Source organism: Anguilla rostrata, chromosome 1 (assembly GCF_018555375.3).
Source record: "Anguilla rostrata isolate EN2019 chromosome 1, ASM1855537v3, whole genome shotgun sequence".
Classification (NCBI taxonomy): Eukaryota; Metazoa; Chordata; class Actinopteri; order Anguilliformes; family Anguillidae; genus Anguilla; species Anguilla rostrata.
The window spans coordinates 12205330-12221164 of NC_057933.1; the positions used below are offsets into that span (position 1 = coordinate 12205330).

The 15835-nt window shown below is 39.8% G+C and overlaps 1 protein-coding gene across 3 annotated transcripts in view; it reads right to left on the reverse strand.

Annotated features, from left to right (window-relative positions):
• The window catches only part of bcl11ba (BCL11 transcription factor B a), a 52634-nt gene extending 36799 nt beyond the window's left edge, over positions 1–15835 (reverse strand). For 2 of the 3 annotated variants that reach the window (XM_064322247.1, XM_064322238.1), the window contains exons 1-2: positions 14795–15834; positions 1977–2358 (exon numbers count right to left, since the gene is read on the reverse strand). In XM_064322247.1, the coding sequence (XP_064178317.1) occupies positions 1977–2358; positions 14795–14852 (440 nt within the window). In that variant the 5' untranslated portion in view covers positions 14853–15834. Of the gene's footprint in view, positions 1–1976; positions 2359–14794 lie in introns of all 3 variants that reach the window. The other variant, XM_064322229.1, reaches the window with a different exon arrangement.

Here is a 15835-nt window from a genome sequence, read left to right on the forward strand (position 1 = left end):
TTATTATTATTATTATTATTATTATTATTATTATTATTATTATTATTTAACGTTGCTGTCATTAGCAGTAGAAGTCACAGTATAAATAGTTACAGCAGTATTTCATTTAATAGTAGTAATTTCTCAGGAGAGGTACAGATCATTGTATGTTAATGGCCACAGACCTTTCTGCATATAACTGAATATTTTTTCAACTGATTTATTAGTATATGTAGCATACACTGCACACAATGGACATCAGCTGGAGGTGCAAAATCAATTCAAGACCCTGTCTGGCAATATAGAAACTGTCTTGTCAATGCAAGAATTTGGCTCATATTATACAATGCACCAAATTATAAGTCAGAGTTGTACTTTATTATAGAATTTATATTCTGTAGATATAAACTACACAGTATTAACAACTAGAGTAAATATTGCGTCGGCTTTTTATACAAAAAGGACAGGAACGTAAGGAGTGTACTATATGCATTAAATCACACAGAAAAATACTTCTGCTAAATTTTAAATCCAAAAGATCGCAACACCTTCTGCGAGCTTTCCCTATGTAGAAATTAGTAATTTTGTGTGTGGCATGTGCTGTATTGGGTAATTAAATCTTATCCTGATTTTAAAGATGTTCAAATATGTGTTGCATTGTGTTTCCACAGAATAAACTGCCTTCGCTGCCGCAGGTAGACCTCATAAATATGAATTCTTGATGCAAAACAATGTTATTAAGACTGTGTGCTGGTTTCATCTGCCATTCCCTTGCTTTCGCCTGGTAACTTTGTCCAATACTGAATATTATTTCACGAGACCCATTTCCCAAGATCCCTCTGGGTTTTTCTGTGAAGGACTTGACTGCACTGTTTTGCAAGATAACTACAGTATGAGAGTTCTTTCCCTGCAGCTGGTCTAAACTAAACTGCCTCTTTACCCTATTGAATAGGAAACTAGCTTTTTAATCCCTTTCTTTTTTCTTTTTTTTTTTTTGAGTATTTGAATTTTAATGAGCTTTTCACCTTTTAAGCAGATGGCTCAGGCTGGATTTCTCCATGAAAGTAGGGTGAGTTCTCTGTCACGTTTTGCACAATTTGTTTCAACCTCCAGAGTCCTTCGGGGGGTTTTAGGGCTTTGAGTCTGAAATGTGATGTTTCACTCCGAGCAGCAGACTCCTCTAATGAAATCAGCTAAAGGAAAACAATCTCTCTTGAAGGTTTGTGTTGAGCAGTATCAAACTCTCTACAGGAAGCAGTGTGTGTCCCACTGAGGTGGGTGCGCATCCTTAGTGCAAATCTCATTGAGGTGGATGTGTTTTGTTTGTGTGAATCTCACAGGTGTGGTCACATGTTACTTGTGTGAATCTTGGAGAGGTGACCATGTGTCTTGCGTGCGACTTAAACATGTGAACATGTATACAGAGGTATGTTCTTAGAAATGTATTTCGCAGTGAGGTACGTGTGTCATTCGTGAAAATTTCATACAGCTGGCTACATGTCTGGGTGTGAATCACACCAAGATGACAGCGTATTACCTGCAGCATGAATCTCACCATGATACCTGTGTCTCCTATACAGATTTTATATGGAAGGTTGTTAGTCACTAGTACAAATTTCAAAAAGAGTGTTGTGAGTCACTTATGTGAATCTCACAGAGAAGCTTATGATTCACTTGTGAATCTCAAAGAAACTTTACGAATCACTCATTTGATTCTCACAGAGAACCGCAAGATTCACTATGGATGTGCGTATTTAACTTGAATCTCAGCAATATATGCATGTATTCAGTTTGGTTCTCAGAGGGGTTGCTGAGTATTATTTCTGTGAATTTCACACAGGAGGATTGGTTTCTGTGTGCCTGTGCACGGGATACGCTGCAAAGCTTCACTTTCATGTAGGGCTAGCCCTCAAATGTTGACCCGGCTGCTTCTGAGCTTCTCCTCGCCTGTTACTGTGGAGAAGGTTTTCTCTCCCAGAGTCCCGAGCGAGGGAGACCTACCTGCCGGGACGCTCTCTTGCTTGGGGCAAATTCCTTTTGTGGGCGTCAACAGTCTCTCGTCCTCCTCCTCAGGTGTCACCTGGATTCCGATTTCGACCGGTTCCACCACTTTCCTAAGCTCAGGGCGCGGCGGCGAAGGGCTGCTGCGGTCCACCATCTTGTCATAGCAGCCGGGCCCGCCCATGAGGCCCTGGCACTGCTTCTTCTTGTGCTCGATAAAAATCAGAATGTCCCCCAGGGGGAAGTTCATCTGGCACTGACCGCAGGTGAGCAGGTCGTGGTCACCCAAGCCGCTCGACAGGGCGCCGGAGATGGTGGCGTCCAGCGAGGGATGGGCCTCGGCCACCGCCAGTCCCACATCCACATGGTCGGTTACCGCTGTCGGGGAGAGAGGAAGACATGGGCAAAACGTCACTCTCGTCATCAGCACCTGACACTGCACTTAAATTCATTAATGTTTCATGCTTATCAGGTTATATGAACTAATAATAACCATTCATGAAGGCTTACTCAAAGTGAAAAACACATTCCGGCGCCTGAGACCTCTACAGGACATCCTTGACTTTGTGCCCTCTTACTGGCCGCTTTCATCGCATTACATCAGCCAGAGAACAGTATCTAGATCCCTTCTGGGTACAAACCACCAAATGCACTCCACAGCCAGTCTGTGTGTCGACTTCTGCACTAAAAAGACAGAAACAGATTCCAAGATATGAAACTTTCCCTCACAGAAGATAAAGCGTCTGTCTGATCGCACCGATGACCACATCCCTGTCAAAGTTCTCCTGCACGTCATCTAGGGCCAGAGTTTTAGGAGCGACCAGCGCTTTAATAAATATGCATGTGGCTGGAACCGAGCACAAAAGTCAGCATTATTAATATGCTGCACCAATGACTTTGAGGGAGAAAGAGCGAGAGAAAGAGAGAAAGAGAGATATAGAGAGCAAGAGAGAGAAGGTGTGAGAGAGAGAAGGAGAGAGAGAGGTGGCACTAGGTGAAAGAGGTCTTTGCATGACCACAAAACATGAAACCCTGCAGATCTTCCTGCTGATTGTGTCGCCTCGATAAACACTCCAAATGGCCAGAGCACAAACCGCAGAGCACACCACTCTGCCGTGGACTCCTTCAGCCTCCATTTTGAATTTCACCCGCACGTTTTAACATGTCATTACAATCAGCGCTTTGTAGTTTCCAATCCTTAGCAGCTTCTTAGTTTCATCAATAGCCGCCAAAAAGTGAGTGAGGCTGCACATAAATTTCGACCCAGCAGGGATCTTTGTCAGATTTCTTTTTTTTTTTTTTTTTTGACAGCTTATCCTCTGCCCCAAGATCTGAATGAGCGCTGGATGTCTTTCTGCTCATATTATTAATAGTGCCACTTTACCTTTCTTATTACCTGAAACTGTTTATCACTGTCACCGTGACCCAAGCGATTTTAGGTAAGTTATTAGCATTATTTTTGTCAGTGAAGTGAAGAAAACAGACTTCCGCCGCTGTTGTGGGCTCAGTCTGCATTTTTTGAAGAGTCTGCAAAAGCGACTGTGGTGAGCTACAACCGTGACACAAATATTGCCTGGGAACCAAGTACATGCGCACTAAGGAAATACCTTCGCTGCAGAGACGAGCACACACCGAACCTGAACCAAAAACTCCCTTCTTTTTCACAGTACAGGTAGCACTGTTTATCTTCCCCAGGGGACTCACATCAGAACTAATTTTAGATGATAAATTACAATAAGGCTACACTACCTTCTGCAATTTATCTGTGAGGTAAATTATAAATGCAGAACTGTCACCTTCTGTCAAATGAAACACTACCCACAGCAATATACATTTACATGTCACAATTTTGCTTTGGTTTCTTTGTTTTCTTATGAATCAGAGATAATTACCAAGCATAATAATCTTATATCATAGATAATGTTACTGATATCATAGCTGCATACAACCTATAGCAGTCACACGCAACATGAGGCATGGTGTGGATAAAGTGGTTTTCACATTCACAAATATGGCTGACGTCAAAACGTGTGGTTTTTGCATGTGAATATTACGTGCATTCACAAGTTCTAACGCAGTCTAGTAGTAGGTGACAGAAAACAATGTTAACTTTACATTTCATGTTTCAATAGTTAGCCACAGTATCCCAGTGAGCAAAAGCTGACATCTAGACATCTGGAGGGGTGGAAATCTAGGTTGAGACACATAAACAGACTAGGTTAACATCAATGTAATGCAGGTTTTACTCAGATATAGCCTGGCTACGTCCTAGTAGGCTAGAAAACTTTCACTTTTCAAACAAATGTGGAAGGGTTTTCACTTGAATGCCTAGATGCTGTTTCATCAACTTTTCACTGACTTTTCAAATGTTCACTGAGATGCAACTAGCAATTGTGTCCACTTAAGTCACATATAACAAACTTGTAATACAAAATTATACACATACAGAGTAGCTATTGCAAATGTAACTGTTGGCATTAAATAACTAATCTAAAACTGAATTAAATTATGTCTGACATAAAAAACTTTATTTTTATTTAGAGAGGAAAACAACAAAGAATGTTCATGTAATGCTGTAATGAATCTACCCAGTTTTGCTTTATTCAAAGTCTTGCAAAACATGCAGTTAGAAGCAAGAAGCACAGATGTTTAATGTGTGTACTGTGCACACACATACACTTCATAGCCTAAGCGCTGTCCTGCACAGTGAGAACAATATCCAACTCTTTTTAAAGCGCGAGAGAGCCTTAAGTCCATCCTTTTTGGTTAACACAGGCGATAGTACAGTCCCTCCAATTGATACTACATAAATGCAGGTCAGTGATTGAAAGCAAAAAACAGTTCTTAACTGACAATCGCATCAATTGTGATCCATCAATATACGTGGGCTCTCAGGTAGGATGGGAGATAGAGACATTCAGAACTACTCTGAAACTGCATGATGATTCCAGGACTACAGGTGAAAATGGCAACCTTTGTGGTTTATGCCCATAAATGCAGTAGCCTGCGTGAGGACCAATGAACCCTATTCTTCTTAAAATTGCTCCTAAATGTCCAGCTCCCACTTGCCAATGTAGGGAGCAGACAGGCACACTGGCCAGAGACAATGCAACTCAAGGGAAGACATCAGGAATCCATGCGACCAGTGCTTTACACTATAGCAGGCATCGCAGTCACCCACAACCAGTTTGCATCCCATAATTAATCCGTGAAAACGAGGCTGATGCTGCACGGAGTGTCCATTTATATCACTGCCCGGCGCACTTGTGCAAATTGTCCATGATTATGATCTTGGCATAGCGTGTCCCTCAACACGTATTTCCTTTCACCAGGCCCAGGAGCCACCATATGGCAACCGCGCACACACACTTTCCCACCCACTCCTGGCAACAATGCTGTCACCAAGGTAACGTTACGCCTCATCATTTCTCTGATCCCTCAACAAATACTTCATATAATTCTATCAGTGGCCAGAAATGTCAAATGTTATTTGTCTTTATGCAGCATTCCCCAGCAGAACTTGAGAGAGAATGGAAGAGGAATCTTTCCAAAGTTTTACATATATAAGTTTTACAAATATTTTCCATGGTATTTCATCACAGAGATTGCAAGAACTATCAAAAAAATAATAATAAATAAATGCATGCATTTTTTTATTTTTGGTAACAGGTATCTGCAGTTTCTCTCATTAGTAAAGTTTTATATTAATTTTTATGAACCAAATGTTCGCATTCAGTGTTTCAGAGTACAATCGCAATGGCAGATTTGAAAGTCTGCTCACTTTGGCCTAATTACCTAATAAGGCTAGATGACTCAGCGCACACTTTAATAGGATTTCCGTTGCTGGTGTAAAGCACAAAATGAAGGCATTTGAGTATCTAAAAATGAACAACAGACAGCACATTTCTAAATCCTTACAGTTTAATTTAGAACACGTCTGTCACGATGTGTACACAATTCTGAAAATGCAAGTATCTTTTCAGTGCCAAAAAGGCCAATATTCCTGTGGACAGACTTTTGCCAGAATTCAGTCTCAGAATTCAGTTTTTTGCCCAAAAATACATTCCCGCAGGGTTACATAACATTGCCTTAGGATCACATCAATATTCATGCTTTTGCCACGGTCATAATGCTGCAGGAATGTCACCTCACCATCTCATTACGAGCCATCCAGAGTTCCATTTCATCATCTTGTTTAGCGACCACCCCCCTCCATCTTTAAGGTAGTAAAACTATCAAACATTTTTTCCGTACAAGATAACCGCTCGTTCAGATTAAAAGTGATAACATTTCAACTCTGATGCTCTTCAACCTTTTCTTCCTGTTCAGCCGTGAGGGACTAATTAGAAAACATGCAATTTAAACTGCTTTTATTTTGTTTTAAAATGTGACCGTGCGTTTCTCCAGATACAAAAACATGACCAAACCAACCAATTGCAAGCTGTCCGTATGTTGAATGAAGGCAGAGAAGGGCCACATCAACGTATAGCAGCAAAGTTTGCTTGGGTTTTCTTGCGTGTCTATGCAATTCCTTTAAGACCTCTCCCAAGGCAGTGTTTGCCCCACAGAAGCCCAAAACAGCAATATGTGTAGTTGGAGGCATTGCGGATGAGCCTGCAACCAGGGCAAGCGTACACCCACCCCGTCACCTCCCACCCCCAACCTCACTGTCACCGGAGGGCAAATGGGAACCCCCGTCAGAGATGAAAGTGACCCCCTGCCCCGCCAAATCAAGATGGGGAAATTCAGCCCGCGTTTGGGAGCCCAACTTGGAATGGGGGCTGACAGGCGGCATTTGGACAAATCCTCCCGTTCAGATAGTCCACAACAAACAAACAAGCTTGAGTAATGAGGCTGTGAAGCTTGTATGGCAACACCCTTTGTGCCCTCTCTGGAGCGACCAGGAGCATCTATCAGAAAGGCTGTGCAGCATGCAGACTCGACTCTGCCCTTCCTCCCATAGTGCTCCCACGCTCTCTCACACTCACTCCAGCTTGCAGAATTCCGAAAACAGACTCAGAGAAGTGCATTCAGAGAAATTAATCAGATAATTAATTGAGCCACCATTATTTCTAATCTCGTGACCAGGCCGCATTCAGATCGAAGACAACGATGCTATAAATACCTGATGAAAACTAAGCCTGTGTCTCCCCACATTTTTAACTTGGGGTTCCATTTCTGCAAAACCACAAAAAAATTATAATCGGACATAAATGCCCACTGCTTCAAAAAAAATAAAAAAATAAAAAAATCAAAGCTGTATTTGCTGAAACGTTTTACGGTGATCGAAAATGCTTTTAGTATTCATGTCAAATCCTCGCTAGTAGCCTGCTTGAAATTATTGGAAATGCTGAAGCGGCACAGAGACAATACAAAATGGAGATAATACCAAGTGCAATTACGCAGGTTAAACAGCACCACAATGCACCGGGAAAGTAATGTGGGGCCCAGAACAATACAAGCAGATGCACAAGGCCAGAACAGGGGTCAAATCTGCCTATTTACATTAAACACACACATATATGTATATATATAGAGTATATATATATATATATATATATAGTCCTGTATTGTAAGTGAAGCTGTTAACAGGATGAAACCAGAGATCATCTAGAGAGCACAGTGCTGGAATTGCTAGCACCAAGACGACCCACTGCAAGTGTGCCTTAGTGTAATTAAAAAAGAGGAAAATGAGTCTCCTTGCAGGTAAAATGAGATTAACACAAAGACATCCAGTGGGAGGGAGTATGAGCTGTGTTAACCCTCTATCAGAAAATCTCATCAGGGAAACATTACCAAATATTTTCACTCGGAAAGAAAAGGGGTTACACAGCAAGCTCCTTAATCTCACATCGCTACAAGCCCGGTCGTGGTGTTAGGGCCGCTACGACATCAGGTATTCATTTATAATGTGAATCAAAACGCACGGCAACTGAAACGGCCGAGCTTATCTTTTTCTAAGAACTGTATCACTGAAATAATGCTGCATTATTTAAGTGCTAACATTACAAATATACTCCCACCCAAGTCACAGAAAACATAAACACGGTCAGAGGTGTGTGAATGCCTGCAAAACATAACCTCCAAGTTGGTTTTTCTTTTTTTTAAATGTTAAAAAGAATTAAAATAGCTATTGTCCAACAGTAGTCTGCACGTCTATTAATGTAAAAAAAAAAGTGTTTACATTAACAGACATGCAATTCTTACAATACGGCAAAAATGAAGATTCCTTCTGAGCAAGCAATGGCCCGACGACGCAAAGGAAAAGCGGTGTGCATATTAATCAAACTAAAAAGGCAGACAAATTTGTCAAACCGCTTTTGGGGAAAGTATGTTGTCTCGTGTCACACTTCACCATCATCTAAAGTCCAACTATATGTTTTTTACACACACAAAGTGAACAGGCTTTTCCACAAACATATCTACTGTGAATATCTACATTGATTCTACGCACGGTACACTGTCAGAGGCTTCAAACAGTCAAGTCATTAGCACTTCATTGATAATTATATTTACAGCTACTTTAGAACACTTGATAGGCATTTCGATTTAAAAAGCAGTTCAGTATAAATGTGTGCCAATAATGAGGCGTTACTAAAATGTACAAGGGTAAGGACATAGTGGCTCATGCTTGTGAATGAGTTTGATCTGATGACTTTTTTTTTCTGGTTGAAAATGTATGATTTAACAATGAGAAAGTTTTAAGAAGAGAGACTGTCTGTATCGCCTGCTGAAGCTGTACCTTCAGTGTCAGAATTGACATGAGGGAAAAAAGTCCAAGCATGCAGAAAGACCAGCTGCCGCTAAGGTGAAGATGCTTCTAATCTAAGCGGTATGTTAATAGTAATATCAACTGGAACACAGATCCAGAAAGTCATCAAAAACTAGCCTACTGCTTAGAAGTTACTTTGCCCAACCCCCATAACAACAAAGATTTAGGAAATATGTTTGTATACTTTTACAACTGCATACAACCCTAACTCACAGGCTAAGAGCTCCCCCTAGCAGGTCAAACACAGCACACTTGCTGTAAGGGAGCCCATTCCTCCAAAACCAAAGAATTGGGAAGGATTAAAATAAACTCATGTGAAGAGGTAACCCCCATAATGATAAGAAAGCAAATTGTCGTAAACTAATCAAATCAAGGTAGGAATACAATATTTATAGGAGAAAGACACAACAGGTCTTTGTACTTCAGATAGCATTAGTCCAGCAATATTTCTAGTGTGACATCAGGAAAATATGCCTTTTATCAGTAAAATAAATAGAGACATGTATTTTGAGTCGATTAAATTATTCACTGGACTGAAGACCTCTTTTTTAGCACTACCGGTGACATCAGGATTACGAAGGGAAATGATACTGCTTTCGGCAAAGTGTAAAAGGGACTTTTGTACCATTTGCTTCTTTCTCTTGCTTTGAACATGATGAAATAGTATTTGATATATATTTAAGTGCAAAAATTTTAATTAGGTGTAAAAGTCCAAATTTAACCCATGCAATGCAAAGACTTCATGATAATAACTTCCAACCTTGATGCATTTGTCATTACATAACATTATTTAATGAAAAAATTTAAACATTTATATTCTTTAATTTTCTTAATTGAAATTTGGTCCTTTGAAATACCTGTAATTGAAATGTAGTAATTACCGAGTTATTCTGGACAATGTGTGCATGCAAACAGAAACACACAAACAATCTTTCTCTCACTCACACGCACACACACAAACATACACACCCCACACACACACACACATACACACACACACACACACGTGTGCATTAGTGTACACATTGTGCAGAACTGCAATCCACAATTTAAAGAGGACCAAATTTAAATGTTCATAAAGGCAAACATAATTTTACTGACACAAATTGCCAAATTACTATAAAAAACGAAGATAGTCTCAAACCAAAGCTTCAGTGTCTTCACAACAGTGTTGACCATGCTAACAGGATAAATCTTATTAAACTCTTTTGAGCCCACTTTGTCTGACTTAAAGGTGATTTTCTAATAAATAGTGTTTAACGCATAAAATAGATGAAAAGTCATGAAAACTGTAACAATAAAGACCTTAATTTTAAAGAAAAAATGATTGCATTTAAAATTCAATGGAATGCTTACAAACATATTCTGAGAATCTGTGTATATTATTCAGAATCAAAATTTTAAAAAATCATATCACTGAAGGTGAAGGTGGATTGCATTACACCAGAAGTCAGAAAGCGGATATTCAGACATACACAGAAAATGGCTGAGCACAATTCGTCTCTCACAAAACAAATGAGTGGCTCAGGTGGCGTGTAGAAGCAGAGTACAGTAGCAGTGCGCGCGCTTTCTCTCTCTCTCTCTCTCTCTCACTCACTCTCTCTCTCTCTCTCTCTCACTCTCTCTCTCTCTCTCTCTCTCTCTCTCTGTCGGTCGCTGAATTTTTGAACAAAATGTGAAATATGCATCTCAGGTAGTAGCCTGCAATTTCATCGTGTGTGCACATTTTCATACATCTCTTCCCTACAAGCATTGCATCATTTGAACAAAAACCTTCACGTCTTCCAAAGATATATGCATACGCATGTCTATACATATAATTCTAGGTTATGTTTCACATATCTGTATAACTCCATACACAGAAACAAAAGTTATGTGTAATAATATGATATGATATACATCCACAGCAAAGTTTGAAGCCCTCTCGTGCTGGGATCACACACAATATATATAACTTGTGTAACTGAATCTTTGAAAGAAAACTTGCTCCAACTGACTCCACTGACAGACCAGTGGTTAGCAAATCTAAATACCACAGACGACATGTTGGCTTGCTGACGTACACTCACATTTTGCAGCTTTCTGAAGACCTCCCACAAACCTAAAGTGAGGAGGGTGAGGCTACGCTTTTTTATCTTGATGAAAATTTTCATTTGAAGCTACAGCATTTTGCAATACACTTGCCCAGAGTTTCAAACAACAACGCGCATTTAGGAGCCTCTTTACTGAATTCAAAGGGACTGTAAAACGAACCCATATCAATATAACATTTCCACAGACTTCTAAAATTCTTGCCATACTCACAATACATTCCTTTTCTTTAAGACCACGGTTTCAATGTGTAGACTGTGTGTTGACAGCTTATATGTATTATGCATGTGTGCATGTAAGTTTGTGTGTGTGCATCTGACAGTGAACACAGAGCACTCTTTCTTCTGTACATCAGTGATGAAACATGCAGAAATTCTGGTTCACCTCTCTGTAGACTGTGTGAATGCACCTGTGGACCCATGTTTTTAGTGGCATATCACTTTGGAGTGAGCTTTTCCTCAACGCAGCCCCAAAACTGCCAAATCTATGTTTATAATCAAATGAGACACATTCATTATTATTTTTATTTTTTATTTTTTACTGAGAGTACAGATATGAGCTTATCAATTTATAACTCTATTTTAAAGGTTCTGCTGCCACAGCTTTCAAGCTCCCTATCTGCCTCGTGGGTTAACCTGAAGGGCTCAGCGTATTTTTAACCTCTCCATTGTGTCTATGTGTACACAGACTCTTCAAAGTGCCCTCTTGCAAAACAATATTCACTAACAAGGTTTATCACAGGCACTATGTGCACTGCAAACGTTTTTACATGTATCAACATTTTCGACCTAGCCCTTAGCTTTCGCTCTTCCGCCTGCCCTCCTTCAAAGACCCTCAGATACCGGCTAAGGGCAGCTCAAGTTAGACACAGGCCCTGCACGATCATGCAGCCTCGTTAAATAGGCATTAGAAAAGAGATGATCTCGCCATCATGGAGTCCCACTCTATCTGTCCCTCTAAATCACATAGGGCTAGACTTTAGTGAGCTTTGGCATGGGTGAAACACAGAGAGGCAAGCAGAAACTTCTTTAGGTATCAAATTCTGAGGGGCAGGACACAAAACTCCCGCCTCTAAAAGAACCCAGGAATACTAAATCTGATTAATCGTCACCGCAATTGTCTGTGTGATTAATTGATGGACTATAACCGCAGCCGTACAATATAAGGTCCTTGTGTCACAAAATCAAAAACGGGCCTTTTTAGTTATTGTTACAATGCTAAACACACTGGAGCCATTTCATTCACACTCCACAATTATGATATTGCAATAAATTGACCACTCTGCAGATGCAATTTACAAATGCTCATAAGCGTGTTCCCATTTTGTTTTGTAATGCATAGTACCTAACAGGTACCAGGAAAGGTCCTCGTACACGGCCTGGTAAGAATAATCTCATTATTTATTGCCCCTAAGTGTGCTGGCCCATGGTGTCATTTGCATCTATTTGCATCAGAACAACAGCAAAAAAAATGAATGGATAAAATGATAGTTTGGATAATAGGCAGAAAGCCGTTATTAAATCATTGTTAACTGTTCCCACAGGAGATGAATGTGTGTCCAGAATAAGAGGTTACGTGCCAGCCCGTTAAAAAGCACACCAAAAAATTATTAGTCTGTAAATGAAAGAATGGTGTGTAGGACAGAATGTGCAGAATACACAGTTCTAACCCTACACAACACAAACCAGATTTGAGCTGGATTACATCATACTCTTCTGTTATGAATTAGCTGGATTAGACCACAACAAGACAGCATTTAAGCACTGGAAAACACTTGGAAAATACTGGATTGATTTAATTGACTTAAAGTTGGATTCTCTCAAAGTTGTTTCTCCTATGCCTTCAAAAGACGGATTAAAATGTGATTTACAGCTAGAGGGAAAAGTGCCCTGCTCAGAGGCAATCAACAGCACAACTGCATAAAAAGTGTCACATTTCTTTGGGTAAACTAGCTGGAACCATGCTTATGAATGTATGCAGCATTATGTCAAAATGGCATCAGTAAAAACAGAATTACATACTACTAAATAAAGAAAGTATTGCTATTCACATGGATGTGTTGGGTATTTTTTTAAGTTAAGTACTTCAACAAAGATAAAGCTCTTCTCGTAAAATGTCTGAATTTCCTGTCTTCCACTGTGCTAGCTATGCCTTTCATTGCACAGCTTTAATCTAGACACTTCACTGTAAGACACAACATTCAGAAGCTTTCCCAGCAAATGCTTACATCGTTATGAGATGCATTTAATGAATGCGTAATTGGAAAGTAAAACTGAGTTTCCCTGAAACAATTATTATAAGACGTCTATTTTAGTTTCCAGACATTTTACACCTACCTATACACCTGCAATTAAGTGAAATGTTTGTGCTAAAGCAATTGAGAGCTGGATATCAAAACAGCGAGATCCGACATTTAACGTATCTATGTAGGACCAAAATAAGTAATGCTGTAATGACAAAGTGGCCCACAATTACACAGAAGTAAAAACAATTAATAAACATTTTAACCTATTTGAGGTAGTCTATAGTTTCCATGCATGGGTTCCAACACCTACAGATAAAACAGGACCCTTTGCTATAATATTCTATAAATAGGTTCTGTCCTCAATATCTTACAATGATTACAATGCAGATGCTGAATGGTGTTTAAATTCAAAATAAAAGAGTAAGCAGTACCGTCGGTGGCAGGCAGCGTCTCACCACGATGCTTGGGGGTTTCTGAATGGTGTATTTACTTTGGGAGGAGAAAACTCAATAATATTTATTTATTTTAATTTTCTCGTAAAACAAAACATACATATTCGGAGAGCCAGCATCATGTTTAGGAAAGCTCTCAGCCTAAAGGGCTTCCGAGCAAGCTTTTTTTTTCCACTACCTATTTTTTGTTGTTTCCTTGCATTTTGTAGACTAATATTTCTAAAGAGAAACGTCTATTCCGTTTGAAAATACGCCACATGTAAAATGTATCCGACTTCAGTATTGTTATAATCCTATTTTTAAAAATTATTTTTATTATTATTATTATTTATTATTATTATTATTATTTCTTTTTTATCTTCACGTTTTATGCATGTAGAGATATCTACACGGGGTCACTATCGTATGCTGTTGTGTTGCAGAGTGAGTGGAATTAAATGAGCATTGTGTTAAAATGTGTGTGCAGTGAGGATAGTCTACACTCCTGAACCCAGAATGGTGCACCGACACTTAATTCACCAGTAGCACACTGCAAGCACGCGCAAGTCCGTTCACGCTACTCGTGTGAATTTCATTATATTATCCATATCAAAGTCTTACATACCCTGTTAACGTTACACTTATTTTTAATGGCGTAAAGTAAATGTATTATCCTCCATTATTTAAGAGAAAGTTGTCATTTCCTCCCACATATTTTATAATAAAGCAACAACGGCCTAACAAACCCCAAAGCGTTCAGACAATTTACTACAAAAATTATTTTTGGTTGTTGTTAAACTTTCATTTTAGTCTTTAATAATACACTGCATCCCCATCGTGACTACTAAATATATGCTTAATTTTATTAAGACTTGTTCCAAAAGAGTGAGGCAGGGAAATGATTTTTAAAGTAGGCTAAATAAACTGCATGTTGCCATAATTATGAATATAGCATATTCATGGATCATAAGTGTGCATTCTTAGTTAGGCTACTCATGACTTGATATCAAGTTTTAGCATACTTATTGATTTTATTGTAACTTGCCTAACTACATGCTGTATATGTAACTCTAGGCTAGTTCACCCTCACTTTTTAAAAAGACATCAGGAACATCTCCGATGTATGTTATTGCATGTGTCGTACTAGCCTTATGCATTCGTCGTTTAAGTTTGTTTAAGGAAACACAGAAATCAATCGAAATCTTAAATGCAGAATAAAATTATAATGTTCAGGTGCATGTGTGTGCATAAACATTAACAAATACTGCAACTTACGTGTTATTATTTCCCTTTGAGACAAGTGTTGTGGGTTTCCCTGCTTGCGACGGGACATTGCCCTGGCATTTACACACGCATCGCCCGGAGACCTGCACTCAGAAGGATCTGTTCGCTTCCCCCTTTTCTTCGTTCGTTTTTCCTTCAGTAACTTTTCCTTGGACCTGCTTCTGGTCAGTTGCTTGGATCGCCGGTTTAGTCAGACTTTATAGTGGTCCCTTGTTTAAAAAAAAAAAACTAAGAAAAAGGAAAAGCAACGAAAAAACCGAGAGTCTTAGCACTTAGCCTTGAAGTCCACTCAAGTCTTCCCGATGACCAGACCTAAGGCAGCCCGGCTTCACCTCCAATGTTCTTTCAGTCACACCATCTGGCAAAGGTGCATGGCGAGTGACTGTGGCCGGCACAAAAAGCTGGAAATATCCTTGATGTTTCACGCCTCTGAATGACAGTTACGAGCAAACCACTCCGAGTGTCTCTTTATCTCTCTGGACAATCAAAACACGATGCCCTGTGCAGTGCTTTGACAGCTGGGGTACGGTGAACACCACTGTTCGCCAAGTCAGTGGTTCAGGTGTTTGGTTGGGTTTAATGTTGCTTTTGCTTGTTTCTTAAAGAAAAAAAATAAAACAATTCACAATAAAATGGAAAAAAAGAATCCAACGTCCTCTCGGCACTTGGGTTTGCCAAGCGATGGGCACCTCTTCTTTCTGTACACTGGCACTACCCTAGAGTATGGAATGCCAGATACTTTTCACTCTCTCCAACTCTTTACACTGGCTCCCCTTGTACGGCACTGAGGAGACCGGGGACACACACTGCCACCCCCTTTCAAAATAGAACAAGACCTGCCTTTTTTTCTTTTCTTTCACTATGAAGATGGCGGAGTCCTGCTTCTCCGGGAGCTCTCTGTCTCTCTGTGGCTGGGTCTGCCTCTGTACAATGGGATAAAATTCAAGTTCAAGTGCGGACGTGACGTTAAGTCTACAGTGAGAAAGAAAAATTGGAGACTGCGAGAGACTGCAAGAGCACTGGGGGCGACTA